Here is an 11,322-nt window from a genome sequence, read left to right on the forward strand (position 1 = left end):
TTGTGTCTGAAAAAAAAAATCAGCAAATTCATGGCTATCTTCATATTCTTAGCTTCATATCCAGTCATCAAAGTCTATTTTCAAGGTGGTTGATAATGTGAAGTGACTCCAGGCTTTTCTCTCCCATGTCCCCAGATGGAGTCGCTGAATTAGAAGATCCTTAACAGACTAGTTTTTATGACACAGTGAGTTTTATTTCCATTTTGGAGATTCAAAGTCCTCAAGCTTGGTACAGCACCGTATAGATTCCATCAGGCTCCTCAGGCTGAGTCATCTCACGGTGGGGTGCACAGAAATCTAGTCTCTTTTTCTCTGGGGACACCCACATTGACCTCATATAGTAGTTTCCCAAAGGATCCCACCTTTAAACACCACAGAGTTCTCACCTTCTTAATCCCATTAATCTATGGAAACTTGATTCCATCAGTTCCTTTTCAAATCGCAGCTATCTCCTTTATTGCCTTCCTAGTATGTTGCAGAGAACCATTACAAAAACTGTGGTAATGTAACACATAAGAGCCTAAGTTGAAGTCATTACTACATTAATTCCTTCCCTTGAGACAGTGGATCAGAAGAAAGGAATTCTAAGTAGATCGCTTTCCGCACGTTAGGGGAGGGGAATCTATGCTGCAAACCTTTAGGGCCCGGTGACAAGGGCGGGACTCAAATCTCATCTCCAGGAGGTTTCAAATCTCTTGAGCCTCAATGTCCAATCAGTATCAAATACAAGATCGGTTATCCGAGCTATGCCGAGTTGAGCTGCGAGCTCCTCCCTGAAAGTCAAACGCGCTTCCGCCTGGGCATCTTTCAGCCCCGCCCTCTGGTCACACCCCCCCTGTGATTGGTCGAGCGTCGAGGTAGGTCGAGCCACGATAGGTCAGTACCGCCACGGCAGTGAGCGCCACGTGTACATAGGGCCGAACCGGAAGCGCAGAGCAGAGAGGAGCAGCGGGCTTGTCGTTGGTGGCGGTGGCGGTGGCCGCCATGGATCGCGATGAGGAACCTCTGTCCGCGAGGCCGGCGCTGGAGACCGAGAGCCTGCGATTCCTGCACGTGACAGGTCAGGGGCGGCGGGCGCCGCCATGCTCGGTGGGTCGGCCTCCAGGAGGCTTGGCGTTAACGCCGCGGACTGGCCGAGCCTGCTTGTTGGGCCGGAGCTCACCTTTCTCGAAGTCGCCCTAGCTGGGCGGGCGCTCGCGGACTTGGCTCACGGGAGTCCCTTTAACATTTTCCTTTTGCAGTGGAGTCCTCCGCCCGGCGTTTCACTCTACCCGACACTAACACACTGTTGTCTCACTCCTTAACAAAGTGTAACTCACGGAGTCTGGATGGCCTTTGCTTTCCTGAATCAGATAGACACGTCCCCTTTAGTCCTTCAGAACCTAGCTGCTGGGCTCTGCACCCTCCGGGCTACTCCCGAGTCCCCTTGTAGTTGAGAAGTTTCTGTACCCAGCGATTCGCTTCTTAGGAGTCCATTTCCAGCTAGACTGTGAAGGTTCTGAAAGAAGAAGCTATGACTATTTTTGTAGAGTATTATTGAAAAAAATGCTATTACCATTTCTGAAACTGGTTTCTTTCTCTTTTTTTTTTTTTTCCCCCCAGTGGGCTCCCTGCTGGCCAGCTATGGCTGGTACATCCTCTTCAGCTGCATCCTACTCTACATTGTCATCCAGAGGCTCTCCCTTCGACTGAGGGCTTTGAGGCAGAGACAGCTGGACCAAGCCGAGACTGTTCTGGGTTAGTGCCATGTGGTAGAAATGAAGGCGCCTGTCATTTACTTAGTGGGTGGTGGCAAGACATGCCTTTGAGGTTTGAAAGATTTTTATTGAGATGCAAAGACTCCGTGATGGTGTATAGCATACTCAATGCACATCTTGTTCGGTGCATGGGGACCAGTCCCTGGAGATGGCCAGGTCTTGTGGAGGAAACAAGAAGTGTCAAGGGGCGGGGGTGGGGGTGGGGGGATCAGGCATTGGGGTCCTGGGAATCTTGCCACCTGACTGACTGGAAGTGGGGTGCTGCTTTATACAGCACTCCGTAGACAGGGATGGATTCATAGATCATATTTTTGTCCCCAGATGTATTTTAGCTTCCTCGTAGTCATAAGTTTAGCCATCATTGATAAACCGTGACAGAGCAGAGTTATCTTTTACAATCATTTTCCCTCATCAACCCCGTAGCCCATTTTTTTAAAGAATCTAGAGGCATATTTTGCCAAAGCATGACAGTCCATTCTCAGGCTGGTAGCTCTTATGGTTTCAAAGGCACTAGACAGAAAATCTCCAAGCCAGCCTGGGTAGGTTGTCATGTCCTATGGCAGTAGATTAGCAGTTTATTTAATCAACTTTTGATGGTTAGAGTGCTAATTGTCATTAGGCCCAAGGAAAATCTTCAGGCCAGAACTGCTACAGTTATTATTCAATTTTGGATGTAATACAATGTTTTTATCTTTGTGGAATTTATTTTTAGGTCTGAACTTGGTATTCTTTTGTTCCTTGGCCATAGGACATCACAGTGGTCCTGCATAGACTAATTTTTCCAAGGGAGGTCTTAATCCCTCATTCTTCTATCATTTATCCACACCATCCTTTGTCCATCAGGATAAGCCCCCGTGTAGGGCAGAGATAACTCAAGCCGGTTTAACTTTGTTGTTGTATCTTTTTCCTGGAGGGGCATTCCATATGTGCCCCCCCCAATGTTATATATGCCACGTATTCCCCTGAGTGACAGGAGGAAGAGGCTTTAACCTGATTGATCGGCTGCCAACCTCTCCAGCCTGCTGAGTCTTATTTCTCTTTTAAGTTTACCTTGTTCTAATTATCTTGTGCCTGAGTAAATGGAGAGGCGAGTGCGTGATCCAAGGATATCTTGGAGCCTGAGCCTCACAAGGAGATCTCTGGTGTCTTTATTTGAGACACAACCTCCGGGCCTAAGGAAGACCCTCAAGTAGAGCCAGATAAGGATGTCTCCCTAAAAGTGGGGTGAGTGGTATGCTTAGGACTCCCCTAGGAACGCTTAGAAGCTGTCCTCTTGGGAGAAGGCATAAGAGAGTCATACGCTTCCCATCAATCCCCAAGTTGTACAAATATTAAAAGTCCCCAAGCATGCAACACATGGAGATCAAGACCAGAAGTGGAAGACCATGTGACAGCGATTGTATCGCTCTGCTCAGCTTTGATAGATAGCGGTCAAGCAGCTGTGCTGGCTTTGTGACTTTCACTGTTCCCATTAGCTGTGGCTGGGCCAGTTAGTGGGTCTTAATTTACAGAGGATTAAAATGAAAATGTCACCCTTTTCTTTGTGCTCCAGCGACACCCCCCAGTGAACCTCTCTAGAATTATTGTGAGTGACCAGAAACTCAGTGTTAGGGTCTGTCTGTCCCTCCATCCCTCCCTCCCTCCCTTCCTTCCTCCCTCCCTTCCTTCCTTCCTTCCTTCCTTCCTTCCTTCCTTCCTTCCTTCTTCCAGTTACTGTGCCACACCTCCCCCCATCTCCAGTGTTAGGTTTTACACGCACTCCATTTTGATTTTTCCCTGACCTCATCAGACCTGATTTCCACTTACCATTTGGTTGTTTAGAGAAAGCTCAAAGGGCAGCCATTCTGTGTAGAAGCTTCACTCCTGTGTGTGTATCCTAAAGAAACACTGTTTTATATTGCAGTATAACTTAAATATAGATTACCATTCAACTGATTACTGCAGTACTGAGATGGGTGGATTTACAACTAGGTAGAAAACTAAACTAGGGCTGGGTGTGGGGCACACACCTTTAATCCCTACATTCAGGAGGCAGAGCAAGGCAGATCTGTGTGAATCTGGGGTCAGCCCAGCCTGCATAGTTTTAGGTCAGCCAGAGCTACATAGTAAGACCCTGTTCTAAAAAAAAAAAAAAAAAAAAATTAAATAAGCTGGGGCTGGGGCTGGGGCTGGGGCTGGGGCTGGGGCTGGGGCTGGGGCTGGGGCTGGGGCTAGAGCTGAGGCCCAGTTTGTAGAGTGCTTGACTAACATACACAAGACAGAGCATTTGATCTCCTGTACCAAGTAGAAGTGGGTGTGGTGGCAGACTTCTGTAGTCCTGCACATGGACGTGGATGCAGGAGGAACAGGAGTTCAAGGTCATTCTGCTATATAGTGAGTTTGAGGCCAGTCGAGGTTATCTAATACATGATTAATTTATTTTTTATCTAATATATAATTAATTTGTTATTTGCATATACATCTGCAGGCCAGATGAGGGCATCAGATCCCCTTATGGTTGTGAGCCACCATGTGGTTACTGGGAATTGAACTCAGGACCCCTGGAGGAACAGCCAGCGCTCGTAACCACTGAGAATTTCACCAGTCCAACATTCAGATTCTTAATGCTAGTTGAAAGGACTTTGCTTTGTAGGACCAAGAATAAGAATCTTACACCTCTTCTCATTGACCTGGGCCGGTCAAGTGATGGATAGAGATGCAAATTCCTTCTGTTTTGCTTTGTGGAATGCTGGTCAGTGCAAGTGAGATGGCCACCTTGTACAGTGTTCTCTCACTCATCTTGGTGGCCATCAGAGCACTTAGTGCTCTGCCATGAGTATACAAGGGGATCCTTTGTTGTGGTTTCCTGACATTTGAACCTTTCTCTAGAGACGATTTCATATGGACTCATACCTACTTGCTTTTCTATTTTAGAACCTGATGTTGTTGTTAAGCGGCAAGAGGCTTTAGCAGCTGCTCGTTTGAGAATGCAGGAAGATCTAAATGCCCAAGTTGAAAAACATAAGGAAAAACTAAGACAGGTATGAACTGGGTTGACTTAATCCATTTGTTGGGTCTTTTTGTTTTTCCCTTGAGCCTGCTAAGCAAGGTCTCTCTCACTAATCAGGCTTAGTGATAACAGTAAAGTATTTTTACTGTTATTTGTAAGCTTAGAGAGCAGGGTCGTGTCTCACTAGATTCAAGATGCATTTCAGAGTCAGAGAAAAGTATGCTAGTCGGAATAGTTGTGTGAATACATTATTGCAGTGACAGACAGACATGAACACGGTGTATGTGAGTGCGTGTCTTGGGTGAATATGAAGATTAATTTCCCTTAGTTTACAGTTGGTCAGCATGTTTGCTTTGTGCAGTTTTGAATTGTCAAGGGAGAAACACTGTTGAAGAAAAGTGTATCTTTTGTTTGTTTTGCCTTCAAGTGTTTTCTTATAACAGTATTTACTCAACAGAACTGTGTGCCCAGGTCACATGCCTCTGGAGCCAGGGTAGATGCCAGCCTGTCACCCTGTGCTTGATGCCTTGTAATCCCGAGCGCTGGGATTACAGGCTTTGATTGAAGTTGTGTACGGCCTATGACCTGGTTTAGGGGTGGTCGAGCACACTACAGTGGGTTTCAGAAGAGCCAAGAAAAGGTGGCGGTGTAGACCAGAAGGAACAAGGATTGTTTGATCAGCCAGGTTACTCATGGGATATCGGTGCTTTTCCCGTTGCTATGGTGGAGTGACAGAAGCAGCTGGGGGAGGGGGTTATTTTGGTGTACAGTCCCCAGGGGAGGTTACAGTCTGTCATGGCAGCAGGAAGCAGAGTGACACCATTTCATCTTCATACAAGCAGCGGAGAGGATAGGAAATAGAGCTGGGCTATAAATCCTCAAAACCCACATGCTTTCTCCAGCAAGCTGCCCCTCCCAAAGTTTCCATGGCATTCCCAAACATTGCCACCAGCTGGAGGCCAAGTGTGCAGATGCAGGAGCCTGTGTGTGACCTTTCATTGAGATCACACTTGCACACCAGCATTGAGCTGGTCTCTCATTAAAGTGACTGCTTTCTAGTTTTAATCCAGAAAGTTTCCAGAGCCTGCCTCATCTTCACAGAAAGATCCTCTGCCAGCTTTGAGGCACCAGGGAATTTGGTCAGATTACTATAGTCTGAGTTGTGTTACTGAAACGTCGAGCACAGGAAAGGGACTCGTGCCTTTCTGCTGTCAGTTGGCAGCTTCTCTTATTTTGGCCTGGTCATCCACTTGGGTCTGGTCTGCCCAGCTTGGCTAGGACTCAGAAAGAAAGGACGTGTAACAAGACCCAAGCATACACCCTCCCCGCTAACGCTTCTTCTAGTAGCAGCCTTCAGTGGAAGTTAGCGGTCTGTCCTCTCAGTCACTGGCCTACATTGGAAACCTGTGATATAGAAGTCTGTTCTGTGAAATAGGTCTCCACTCTCCCTGCTGCTTATCTACTGCCTAATAGCCCATGTCATGGTAAATTCTTTTAGGTATTGTCACAGATGTATTTTATCTAATATTTTATGAGCACATAATGTGGGTCTCTCTCCATAAAAATGGAAAGAGTGTGTACATTTTTTTTAATGTTTACCTATCTGCCTGCCTCATAGTTAGCTTAGATCTCTCATAGATCATGCTAGCATTTATCTGCTATACATCTGTTTGGGATGTTTATTTTATTATAATCTGTGTGTGAGTACAGGCATGTGTGTGTCATGGTATTCTATGGAGGTCAGGGGACAGCTTACAGGAGCCATTCTTTCCTTCCACCATGAGTTCTGAGGCTCACATAGGTCATCCAACTTATTCAGCAAGCGCTTCTGCCTGCTGAGCCAGCTTGCGTCATACCCCTCTCCCCTTTGCTTTTGGTTTTATTAAGATAGATCAGGTGTTCTTTGTTTGTTTTGAGTTTGGGTTTGTTTTGTGTTTTGTTTTTTTGTGTTTTGAGGCATGGTCCTGGCTAGCCTAGAAGTTTGCCTCTGCTTCCCTAGAGCTGGGGATTCTGGGACCACAGGCATGTACTCCATGCCCAGGTCAGCTATACTATAAAGTCTTTTTCTTGTTCATTTGCTTGTTTTGGGGGTATTTTTGTCATTGTTTGTTTGGTTGATTGTTTTCTTTCATGACGGTTTCTCTGTGTAGCCCTGGCTGTCTTAGAATTCACTCTGTAGACCAGGCTACCTCAAACCCACAGAGATTCACCAGCCTCTGTCTCCCCAGTGCTGGGATTAAAGGTGTGGGGGCTGCTGCGGCTGCCACCACCACCACCTGGCTTCTGGATATAGCTAATGGTATAAAGCAACCTTTATGTTAAGGTATTTTCTACTTTTCTCAACTTTCTGTGTTTACAAGCAATGGAAGCTTGAAGGGACGGATTAGCAAGAGATGTATGTACATGCCGTGGAGAGACTTGCTCAATCATGCTTTTAAGGAGTCTTTGTCACATGACCTTATATCACAATCTAATTGAACCAGAATGGACTGTATTAGGAATGGGAGAGTACACACCGCTGACATTCATGACGCTGGGATTCTTGGTTGCGGAAAAGTGGCTCCTGTCCACGGAGCAGGAAGCGGAGCAAAGGCCACGTGGTGGGTTCTCCCACCGCTTTCCTTGGTGCTCATTACTGAGTGCAGGGTTTCTGTTGGATTCATCTTCCCTTAGGTTCCCGGACTGCTTTCCTTTCCGGTGCACTTGAAAATCTGTTGCCCTATGATCCAGTGCCTGAGGCAGAAAGGCTGTGGTGATACCCAGCCAGGTGACAATAAAACAGGGCTGCCAGCCACACACAGTCATTCCAGGTCATTTCTGAGAGTGGGCCTCACTGTGTAGGCCAGGCTGGCTTTGAACTTAGTCTTCTCTCGTCTTCTCGTCTTCCTGAGTGCCAGGCTTACAGGTGCATAGCACTGTGCCCAGCTTTCTATGGCAGCTTTGTTGTTGTTGTTGTTTAAGAGATGGAAGTGAACACTTGTTTTGGGAGATGTTCAAATTAAGAATTCTTTTTTTTTTTTAAGATTTATTTTATATATGTGAGTATACTGTCGCTGTCTTCAGACACACCAGAAGAGTGCATAGGAATTCATCACAGATGGTTGTGAGCCACCATGTGGTTGCTGGGAACTGAACTCAGGACCTCTGAAAAAGCAGTCAGTGCTATTAACCACTGAGCCATCTCTCCAGCCCGAATTAAGAATAAGCACTTTCTTTGAGAATAGTAGGAGCTTATGGGTGCTTGCTGTGTGTGCTTTCTTGTATGTGGTTCTCTGTGTGTGTGTGTGTGTGTGTGTGTGTGTGTGTGTGTGTTTTGAGACAGGATTTCTTTGTGTAACAGCCCTGGCTGTCCTGGAACTCACTTTGTAGTCCAGGCTGGCCTCAGAGATCCACCTGCTCCTGCTTCCCAAGTGCTGGGGTTAAAGGTGCACGCCATCACCGCCTGACTCATTGTATGTGGTTCTTTCTTAGCTTGAAGAAGAGAAAAGAAGACAGAAGATTGAAATGTGGGACAGCATGCAAGAAGGCAGAAGTTACAAAAGAAATTCAGGAAGGCCTCAGGTAACTGGAGGTGGCAGGACTTAGTCATGTAGAATGCTTGGCATTTGGAGTGGCTTTGTGGCTTTGCAAACTGAACCCAGAGCATAGCATATTGCAGCTGTACCTCCAGCCCCAAGTAGAATGTATTGATTCTTAAGCTTATGTTTGTTCAAACAGGAAGAAGATGGTCCTGGACCTTCTACTTCATCTGTCATCCCCAAAGGAAAATCTGACAAAAAGCCTTTGCGAGGAGGTGGTAAGAACCTAGCGATGTGAAAGAAACATTTAGGATTTTCAACACTTTTTATCTGTGCTCTATGTGTGTGGTGTGTGTGTGGGTACACATGCCCATGCTTGTACACAGAGGCCAGAGAAGGACATTACGTGTCTCGTTCTATCACTTTCCACATTACTGAGGCAGGGTCTCCCTCGTCCTAGAGCTAGTTGGGCATCTGGAAAGCCACAGCAGCCCTGGTTGTAACCCTAAAGCACATGGAGTGCACGCGTGTGCCACTGTGCCTGGCTCTATACACGGACGGGTGCTAGGATTTCCACTCGGGTCTTCGTGCTTGCTCATGTCCTTTTTCCCACCGAGCAGCCGTCTTCCCAGCTCCGTATTTTCCTTTTCAAAGTAAGATTATCCAGCTGAGAGCATGTGACGTTTACGTGTAGTCCTAGCACTTGGGAAGCTGAAGCAGAGGGATTGCCCAAGTGGAGGCCAGCCTAGGCTACACTGTGAGGTTCTGTCTCTAAAAGAAAGAAGATTCCCTTTGTGTCTGGGTCCCCAGTTTAGGACTATAAATATAAGGGAAGCAGCTGCAGGCTGCCATGTGGCACCTCCCTAAGCAACTAGGATGATGCAGGAGACGCCCACAGAAATAGAGAGTGTGCAGTCTTTGGTGATTCAAGCCGAGTTTGAGGCAATGGAGCCTGGTGTGTTAGGTAGCTCCCCTCCTGCCCCCCAGAGTTCAGGGACATGGCAGAAGGAAGGGTGGAAACTTGAAACTTCTCATATATTGACAGCACAGTGGAAGTTGTGGAAAACAAAGCACCTAGCATGCTTAAGTTTGTACATGGCCTGTTGTGCTGTCCATCAGCCCTGAGCTGGGCCAACCTAAATAGCCTGGCTTTGCAGATGAGGAAACTAAGGCTCAAGGCAAGATTTCACAGTGAGCAATGAAAAGAACCAGCCCACAGAAGGTCTGGCTGGATCTGGAGACTGGGCCATTCGGCAAAGACCCAGTTATCCATGTTGGCTATGAGGAGCTGATGTGGGAGGGAGAGATGGAAAAAGGATGTAGGTGACCCAGTTCTGACGACTAGCAGTGGAAAGTTCCATTCTGGTTGTTGGGTATGGTTTCTGTTGTGGATTTGTTTTTGAGACAAGGTCTTACTTAGGCTTAGGTTGGCCACCAGCTCCATATGTAGCCAAGGTGACCTTGATCTGTTGTTCCTCTTGCCTCTACCTGGACCTTCACACCCTTTTAAAATGCTTTCATTTTGTTTTGTTTTTGAGACAGTTAGGTCATCTTAACTTAGGACAGCTTAAGTAATTGCCTACTGGGATTTAAGGCTGCACAACTATCTTCACCCACCTTATTTTTATGTAATAGCTGAAGTCCCTTGGAAATGGCCATAAGATGGAATCTATACCTTGCAATTTACATGCTAGATTTGTGGTTATAGTTTTAATATAGGATGTTCTCGGATTTCCAGCCATCAAAATGGTTCTGTTTCCTTTTCACTTCCAGGTTATAACCCTCTGACGGGTGAAGGGGGTGGAACCTGCTCCTGGAGACCTGGACGCAGGGGCCCATCATCTGGCGGCTGAAACTAAGACTCTTGTTAGTGTCGCTCTGACATTAGCAAGGTGAACCTTTAACCCTCAACTCAATTGCCTTACGCACACTTTCACAGTGACTGGCCAAGGAGAGGTGGGGCTTTTCTCTGTTCTAAACTACTTGTACTTTAAGGGCTTTGGTCAGCATGAGATATAGACATTGCCATTAGGCCACACTCTAGACAAGACAGCCATGGCTTTTATGGCTGCTGGCTAGTTGGTAGGTTGAAGGCTTCTTGCTGTTTAGCAGACTTCATAAAGAAGGCCCAGTGATGATACTTTGGGGTAGAAGTCCTTGCTGGCAGGATGGTCTCTGTGACGGGATGCGTTGAATGATGTCTTCCTTATAAATGGTGAACCCACCAGTGAGGATTACTGATGTTCACAGTTGACGGGGTTTGCTTCTGTATATTTATTTTATGTACAGAACTTTGTAAAAAAAAAAAAAAGTTAAATACTTAAAAAGTAACATTTTTAGCATCTTTATTAAACTCAAGGAAATTTCTTTGTGAGCTTGACTTTGTCAGACAGTAAACAGCTTTGTATCATTCACAGTCTCTGGTTTTTCTTATTTCTCATGGCTGGTAGCAGATGGTGGGTGACTTTACAGTTGACAAGCTCCTTGGGGTTCAGGATAAAGCATCCTCACAGCAGGCTGTGGTGGTGTCTAGAACCCCACACTCTGGGTGCGGATCCCTGCACACCTGAGGCTAGCCTGAACTATGTGGTGAGTTCCAGGCTCACCAGAGCTATCTAGTGAGACCCTGCTGAAGGAAACACGAGTGCATTGTAATAAACTGCTGAAACATGTTTAAAAGAAAACAGGTAGGCCTGTAGGAGCTTGCCTGTAAATACTTCAGACACCGAGCAATAGCCAGTCTGCCCTATGTAGCAAAACCCCATCTTGCCACACAAAGACAACAACAAAGTCTTGCTTGAGCTGCTAGGATTCCTGTTATGCACATGGCTCATGTGTTGCATCCGTGAGAGACCCAACTGGGGATTTGCTATAAGACAGTTGATTATGTATGTGTGTATGTGTCACTGTTTGATTTGTTTGTTTGTTCTCTGTGTGCTGTCCTGGAATTTACTTTGCAGACCAGGCTGGCCTTTAAATAAGAAATCCACCAGCCTCTGCTTCCTAAGTATTGAGCCCTAACACCACCATGACCACCTCTGCCGTCTTTGACTTTTAT

The 11,322-nt window shown here is 46.4% G+C and overlaps 1 protein-coding gene across 2 annotated transcripts; it reads left to right on the forward strand.

The window, feature by feature from the left end:
- The first annotated feature begins 919 nt into the window (after positions 1-919).
- On the forward strand, positions 920-10,676 carry Selenos (selenoprotein S). 2 transcript variants are annotated; one of them, NM_001348246.1, is made up of 6 exons: positions 920-1,089; positions 1,603-1,737; positions 4,671-4,777; positions 8,218-8,307; positions 8,464-8,542; positions 10,038-10,676. In NM_001348246.1, exons 1-6 carry the CDS (start codon positions 1,083-1,085, stop codon positions 10,121-10,123), a joined length of 504 nt encoding a protein of 167 aa, NP_001335175.1. In that variant the 5' UTR covers positions 920-1,082; the 3' UTR covers positions 10,124-10,676. The 2 variants fall into 2 exon arrangements, with proteins under 2 accessions (NP_001335175.1, NP_077759.3); NM_024439.3 differs by having other exon boundaries at positions 920-1,060.
- Positions 10,677-11,322: the final 646 nt, after the last annotated feature.

This window comes from Mus musculus, chromosome 7, assembly GCF_000001635.26.
Source record: "Mus musculus strain C57BL/6J chromosome 7, GRCm38.p6 C57BL/6J".
NCBI lineage: Eukaryota > Metazoa > Chordata > Mammalia > Rodentia > Muridae > Mus > Mus musculus.